Here is a 7,813-nt window from a genome sequence, read left to right on the forward strand (position 1 = left end):
GTTTCCGATTCTGTGTCTCCCTCTCTCTCTGCCCCTCCCCCGTTCATGCCCTGTCTCTCTCTGTCCCAAAAATAAATAAAAACGTTGAAAAAAAAATTTAAAAAAATCACACCACCTCTAACTTGCCTCTTCCCGTCTCCAAAGAGATCTCCCGTCTTCCAAAGCTTTATCACTGTTTAGCATTTTGCATATGCTATGTGATTCTTTCTGTCCCTTCCCAGCAGGCTGTATGCTCTGTAAAGGCAAGAATTTGTGTCTGTTTTGCTCACTGCTGAATCTTCAGCAACTAAAGCACTGACTAGCATAGTAAATACTCAGTATTTGGGCAATGAATGAATGCCAAACTGTCCTCATCTCAGCTGCAATTTCAAATAGATTACCTTCAGCTCCTTTGTAGGGTTTAAGAAGACTCTTCTTAATAACTGGATAGGGAGTGGGAAGCCTGGTTGCCTCTAAAAATTTATTTCTAAGCTTTCTTATAACTAGATGAAAAGTTTTATGCCGGTAATATTTAAAACTCTACTCAGGAGATCATTATATCCACAAATGTTTTCCATCACTTGTGTTTTTTATGCATGGTAATTATTTTTAGAGGGAAAGGTACTTTTATTGTAGTTATTGTAATCTTTCTTTGTTTCAAGGCACCCTGGATAATGTCTAGAAGGCCTCCAGCACAATGGCCCAACAAAGGAATAGTGGAATTTATTAATTATCAGGCTCGATACCGAGATGATCTTGGTTTAGCATTACAAGATATCACTTTCCAGACTCATGGAGAAGAGAAGGTACCATATACATTTCATAAGTTTCACTCTCCTTTTTATCTGAAAGTATTCATTGTTAAGGTCAAAGTTTAATACGGTACGGAATAGAAGATGGTCTTTTGTTCAAATTTCATATAAAAGTATTAAACTCAACTGTTTGCTATATATAGAATAAAATTTCCTCTTTTAAAAAAGGTATTTTTAGGGGAATCTGAGTGGCTCAGTTGGTTAAGCATCATACTCTTGATTTTAGCTCAGGTCATGATCTCACAGTTTTGTGAGTTCAAGCCCCACATCAAGCTCTTCACTGGCAATGTGGAGCCTGCTTGGGATTCTCTCTCTCTGCCCCTCCCCGACTCATTCTCTCTCTTTCTCAAAATAAATAAATAAACTTTAAAAAAGGTATTTTTAAATTGTGCATACTATATTATGAAACACGATTTTAGTGTATGTTTCCAGCTTTACTGAGTTATAATTAATAAGTAAATAATGTATATATTTAAGCTGTACAAGGTGATGGTTTGATAATGAAATGATTACCACATTCAAAGTAATTAACACATCTATCACCTCACATAATTACAAGGCTTTTTGTTTTTGTTTTATTTATTCATTTATTTTTGCATGTAGTAGGAACACCTAAGATGTACTGTCTTAGCAAATTTCAAGTATACAATACAGTACTCTTAACTATAGTTAGCTCACTGTACTTTACATCCCCAGAACACGTTCTTCTTATGCATCTGAAAGTTTATGCCCTTTGACCAACATCTTCCCATTTAGCCCACTCCTCAGTCCCTGGTATCTACCATTTACCCTGTGGTACTACAAGTTTGACTTGTAGATTCCATGTATAAGCAAGATCATACAGTATTTGTCTTTCTCCATATAGCTTATTCCCCTTAGCATAATGTCCACCAGGTTCATCTATGTTGCCACAAATGGTAAGATTTCCTTTCTTTTTATGGCTGAATAGTATTCCAGTGTGTGTGTGTGTGTGTGTGTGTGTGTGTGTGTGTACATTTTCTTTATCCATTGTTCTATGGACACTTTGGTTGTTTCCATATCTTGGCTATTGGGAATATGAACATGGGAGTGCAGATTTCAATTCAAGATACTAATTTTATTTCCTTTGGATATATACCCAGTAGTAGTGTACTATTATTTTTACTTCCTCTATTAGGTAAAGAGTGATAATAAGACAATAAAATTAAGTTACCTGAAATATAGTAAATTCATAGGAGAGAATATCTGTATAGTCAATGACATGTTTTCCAGCATTACTAGTGAGATGGGAAAATACTTGAGATGTAATTTGATTAATAAAAACTATATACAAAACTGTTGATACTATATCAATTTTCTGTTTTAAAAAAACAAACAGGTAAACACATTAGCAAAAATCCTAGAACAGTTGTAAAACATAAATAGTAGTTCTCTTCAGGTGACAGGATTATAAATAGTTTCTACTTCTATAGTTTTTCCCATAGTTTTTAAAATGTTTTATGAAAACATATTATTTCCCTAGACAGAAAGATTTTACAAATAAGTGAAAGTAAAAAAAAAATGAACAAAAAATTAACAGCAATGGCCCATTTTTTCTTTTACAGACCTGGCTTTTGTAACCCCAGCCATCTCTTTTTCTAAATGTCTAAACCAGGTCCACTGCATAACATCAAGGACAAAAAAATGTCTTTGGAACACATGAAATCATTGTGGAATTTTGATTATGCCAATTAATTTAACGGATTCCTGATTTTTCTGGCATAGAGTGTCAGATTTAAGATCTTTTATCAGGGAAAACCAACCTCCGTAATGTTTTCTCTGCCTTATGTTCCCATTAACACCAAAGTACAAATCAACACCCAGAAGGAATTGCTTCAGTCCTCGTGGTCAAAGGAATATATGCAATCATTTGCTATTTATGACAAGGTGATTATTTTGTCCAGGAATCCAAGATGCTAACATGTTATCTGTGGCCACCTTCTAGAGTTTTAGTGCAGTACCTGTTTTGATACACCAAGGGAATTTGCAGACATTCCTTTGGATTTGCTATCCTTCTGGCAAAGGGATCCTGTTCCCTTTGTTTGTTCCCTTTGTTTGTTTGTCCCTTGGGGGCAAGGAGAGTAGAGAAGCCTCATTTTGAAAGTCCCAAGAAAACCACCCCATTATCAGAGTTATCTTTGGCCACACTCTTAATGGCTAGTCCCAGGATAGGTCAGGGGTGGTCTGCTCCTCCTGGGGCTGCTGGCGTGTTTTGGTTATGTGGTTATTAAATAACTCAAAAGTAGAGAAAATATACATTTTAACCTGAGCCTTTCCCATGAGTAATGAGTGTCTGGGTAAAGACTTATCCTTACAGTCCACATTACATATTCCATGCCAGTCAGGGTTATTCTGGTTGGCAAAATTAAATCCCACTGACCTGACAGTGTATCTGTTGTCAGTGCAAAAGCCCCAGTCCCTTACAAAAAGCACAGTGCAAACTGCCCATGATCATTTTATTGCAGATTGGAATTGTGGGACGGACTGGAGCAGGCAAATCAACACTTTCAAATTGCCTATTTAGAATTGTGGAAAGATCAGGAGGTAAAATTATTATCGATGGAATTGACATATCAACTATCGGACTTCATGACCTTCGGGGCAAACTTAATATTATTCCACAGGTAAAGCCTGTTTTGTCAGTAGACTTTCTTAACTCCCTCTAAATAAACTTTTTCTTCTTTTTTTTTAGTGTGTTCCTTCCAAGCATCTAAATTCATTTTTCAAAGTCAGAGCATTTTAGATGTGTTATGAAATATCACTACATAACTGAATCCTATTAAACATTCTTACTGTAAAGTATTTCTCCTAAATGCATTTATCTATTTGAAAAACTGGCACATTGCTTTACAAGTTCCCTTCATAATAGTAAATGCAAATAAAATTTGAATGAAGTGGATCTCAGACTGAAACACACATTGGTATTTTTTGGAAGAAAAAAAATTACAAAAGCTCTTGCTTAGTTGGTAGAGTGAGTGTAGAATTTTGCCTCTTTTGATTTGAAATTTAAACACATTTTAAAAGATGAAAAGAATAATAATTCAGTTAGATCATTTTTTCAGGTCCTTTGATTTGTCTCTCTGTGGCATCAAAGGAACTTGATCATTAACAAGTATGCAAATTGGCTCAAGAATATGCCCCTGTAGTCAAAGATGACTTATTCAGTTGTTTGAGAGATTTAAGCTGAGCATTTATGAGATATCTTTGTATTACCTTCTAAAAATATCTTAAAATACTTTAATCTCTTTGTCATATTATTTAGACATATGCCTCTATTCATGAATTTACTTCAAAAGCAAATTTGAATGGAATTCTTGCAGGGAAAAAATTAATGAAGAAAAGAGATATTAGTCATTCCTCTCTTAAAAATAAATACAGGTGTAGTAAAATACAGTTTCACCAGGCATGTTGGTAAGTTGGAAAGAGCATGGACTTGTCCTATTTGAATTCTACCCAACCACTTACCTTCTGTGTCTTTGGACAATTTAGACAAGCATTCTTTTGAACCTCCAGGTCACTACCTGTAAAATGGGAGTATGGACTTCCATCTTTCTGGAAGATGATTGATAACATTATGTCCATACTATAGTTTGCATTTATTCAATTCTGTGTTATCTTATATCTCTGACCGAATGGCAGCTGTCATCATCATTATTATTATGGCTAGTATTGACATTGTTAAGGAGAAAGATGATCAGGAAATTGAAAATGATTCAATCTCACTTATAGCTTATTCTGATTCTCTTCTGCTTTTGTTTTCAATATAATGAATTTTATAACTATTTAGGTCAATCATTTTGCTTTTTCCTTGTTTATTTTCTGAATCTAATTTTTTAATGTATCTATGCATCATGTGACAATGAGATTACTGGTGATGATTTTATTCTCTAGGATCCTGTTTTATTTTCTGGAACCCTTCAAATGAACCTGGATCCCTTAGACAAGTATTCTGATTGCCAGCTGTGGGAGGTGCTAGAACTGTGTCACTTAAAAGAGTTTGTGCAGTCCCTTCCCAAGAAGCTGTTGCATGAGATTTCAGAGGGTGGTGAAAACCTCAGGTAAGCTGCTAAGAACAAAGCTTGGTCCGGTTATTCATTCCAAGGCTCCTTAGGAACTTTGAGTTAGCCTCAAAGGGAAGTCGCTCCTGAGTCACCAAAACCCTTCTTTGGTCTATTCGGAGCACACTATTGCTGATTCCTTCTAGGGAAGAGGTACAAGGAATAAAATGGTAGCCACTGGTTGGGAAATGCTGGTGAAAGGAAGAAAGGGTGGGGGCAAGGAACAATACAGTATGAAAAGTCATATTTAATTGACTCTTCTTTGATAAAGACTCCTACTCGAATAACTTTCTTCCTAAAAAATGTTGTAAAGGGCTCCTTTTTTCTTCCTGGCGGTTTGATGACCAATGACAGTCCCTTTCATGTGATCAGAGACATAAGGAAAGAGAACTAGATCCTCTATGTGATCAGAGACATAAGAGAACTAGATCCCCTCAAGCCCTGCACTGCATGACTCAGCCTCTTGGTTGCTCTCTCCCTGCCTCTGTTTCTGCCACACTGGCCCCCTTGCTGTTTCCTTAACATGCCTAGCCAGCCCTTGACTGCCTCAGGGATTTTGCATCTTCTGTTCCCTTTGCCAGGAAAAAGTTTCCACTGGAAATCTGTATGGCTCAGTCTCCCCTTCCTAAGGGTCTCGAAATAAAACGCAACTTCCTCAATCCAGTGAGGGTTTCTTTGGCAGGCCCATCTAATGTTCACCCCATGCCCACTCTCTATACCCTCCCTTCCTGTGTGCTTGAATTCTTCTTATTACTATGCATTTTACTCATTTATCATGTTTATTTTTTGTCTACCCATAAGAATATAAACTCCACATTGAGATTTTTGTCTCTTTTGACAAAATAAATATTTCTTGAATAAATGAATGTGTGGCTTAGAAAGTGAATTGCAATGTAATCAGAATTACAGAATAGGAAGTGTGTAGCCATAAAGTCCACTGTAGAAGTTATTTTACTATTTTTTTAACAGCGTTGGACAACGGCAGCTTGTCTGTCTTGCTCGTGCTTTGCTTCGAAAAACAAAAATTCTCATCTTGGATGAGGCAACAGCTTCCATCGATTTTGAGACTGATAACCTGGTGCAGACCACAGTCAGGAAGGAGTTTTCCGATTGTACCATCCTGACGATTGCTCACAGATTGCATTCTATCATTGATTCTGATAGGTATGCTTTGTTTTCAGAAATAAAACATCTCCATATATCTCTATAGAGATAGCCACTGAATACACTAAACATACTGATTGCCATTAATAATTTTACCTGTGCTGAAAACAGTTGTTTTCTGAAACAACTAGAAGAATATGCTAATCCTGACAGAATATTAGAAAACTGGATATACTTCTTGAGTTCCGTGGTCCCCATATTTTGTAGTGACACAACTCACTAGGTAATCTAAACTTTACTTTATCAAGAAAAAGAAAAAGAAAAAGAAAAAAAGGTGAACTGGAAAACTGATTATAATTACCTGACTGGGTTCTTTTCACATTGCAGGGTACTTGTTCTAGACTCTGGAAGGATTACAGAATTTGGAACACCACAGAATTTGATACGCCAGAAAGGACTTTTCTTTGAAATGCTAACAGAAGCTGGAATAACACAAGATTCAGTGACAAAATAATGATTTTAGCTGTGTATTGGTTACACTCAATAAAAAATAAGTTAGTATTTAAAAAAATGACAAGGAGCAGTGCACAAAGACAGGCCCCTAGCTACATGTTGGCATAAATATCGATAAGCATCATATTTCTAACTTTCCTGGGTTGTACCCAAACTTCTCTGTTCCATTCCTGCCCTCTGGAATATCGGCCTGCTCCACAGCGCCCAATGTGCTACATGCCATTTGTCCTTTAAAATCTCTGAGTTCATCCAGGAGTCACCTTCTCTGTGACATGTCCCCTGATATTCCCCTCTGTTCTCTAGTCTGATCCAGCTGCCCCATTTCTGTGCCCTCACCATCCCCACATGCATACCCATGTACCATGGCAGGGACTCTATTTCATTTATTTTAGTCTGTCTTCCCACTAATGCTACTTAAAGGCGAGTACCTAGTTTCAGTTGTCTTTGTATGTCAAGTTCCTAGCATAGTGATTTTCATACAGTTGATACCCAACAAATGTTTGAAGAATGAATGACTTGGCATTTTCAAGTATATGATACAGGTATTTATAGACATACATAATATATGCTGAGCTACTGGACAGTATATAAAATGATGGAGGAATCACAAAAAATATTAAGAGTTATTCAGTTGATTTTGGAAATAGTGATTGTATATTAACTGAATTTTCTGGTGTACTTTATTTAAAAAAATATTTTTACTATTGACTTTGAATTAAAAAATGGTATTTTCTATGCAACATTATACTTTTGGTTGGGTTAACCTCAGTGACTTATATATCAGATGGTATACATTCACAAGAAGATTGTTGATTTGTAATACTAATCATATTTTGAAGGACTTTTTAATTTAGTAGTTTTATGTAATACAAGCAATATTATTTCTCTGAGTTGCCCTTCAAATTTGAAGTATTTAAATTTTAATGGCATTTTCCTTTCAAGATGGTTTTAATAAAATATTTTAACATGTTTTTGAAAAACCATCAATTATTTCTTTTATTCACTTTTTCTCCTTCCTACAGCCATGTACAACCTAGCTTCATCCCAACAGGTATTTATGAAAATTTGCTTTAAGTTATAAAACCCTAGATTATCTAAAGCCTCCTTCCATTAGAATGGAAGCCACTAGAGGTGTTTTCCTGTCTTTACAATCCCTGAAGAGTCAACCACTATATTTTGTACTCAGTAAACAATGAATAAATATCTGTTGAATTCCATTAAGAAAGTTGATCTAGACTCTTCAACAAATGATGTTGGGAACACTGGATAGCTACCTACAAAAGAATGAAACTGGACTACTTTCTTTCACCATACACAAAAATAAACTCA

General features: G+C 35.7%; 1 protein-coding gene across 4 annotated transcripts in view; it reads left to right on the forward strand.

The window, feature by feature from the left end:
- Positions 1–7,424, forward strand: part of LOC115523851 (multidrug resistance-associated protein 1-like) — an 89,064-nt gene extending 81,640 nt beyond the window's left edge. For 2 of the 4 annotated variants that reach the window (XM_030330111.1, XM_030330115.1), the window contains 5 exons: positions 642–785; positions 3,275–3,433; positions 4,701–4,867; positions 5,837–6,031; positions 6,359–7,424. In XM_030330111.1, coding sequence (XP_030185971.1) covers positions 642–785; positions 3,275–3,433; positions 4,701–4,867; positions 5,837–6,031; positions 6,359–6,485 — 792 coding nt within the window. In that variant the 3' untranslated portion in view covers positions 6,486–7,424. The remainder of the gene's footprint in view (positions 1–641; positions 786–3,274; positions 3,434–4,700; positions 4,868–5,836; positions 6,032–6,358) is intronic. The other 2 variants (XM_030330117.1, XM_030330118.1) reach the window with 2 other exon arrangements.
- Positions 7,425–7,813: the final 389 nt, after the last annotated feature.

This window comes from Lynx canadensis, chromosome C2, assembly GCF_007474595.2.
Source record: "Lynx canadensis isolate LIC74 chromosome C2, mLynCan4.pri.v2, whole genome shotgun sequence".
Classification (NCBI taxonomy): domain Eukaryota; kingdom Metazoa; phylum Chordata; class Mammalia; order Carnivora; family Felidae; genus Lynx; species Lynx canadensis.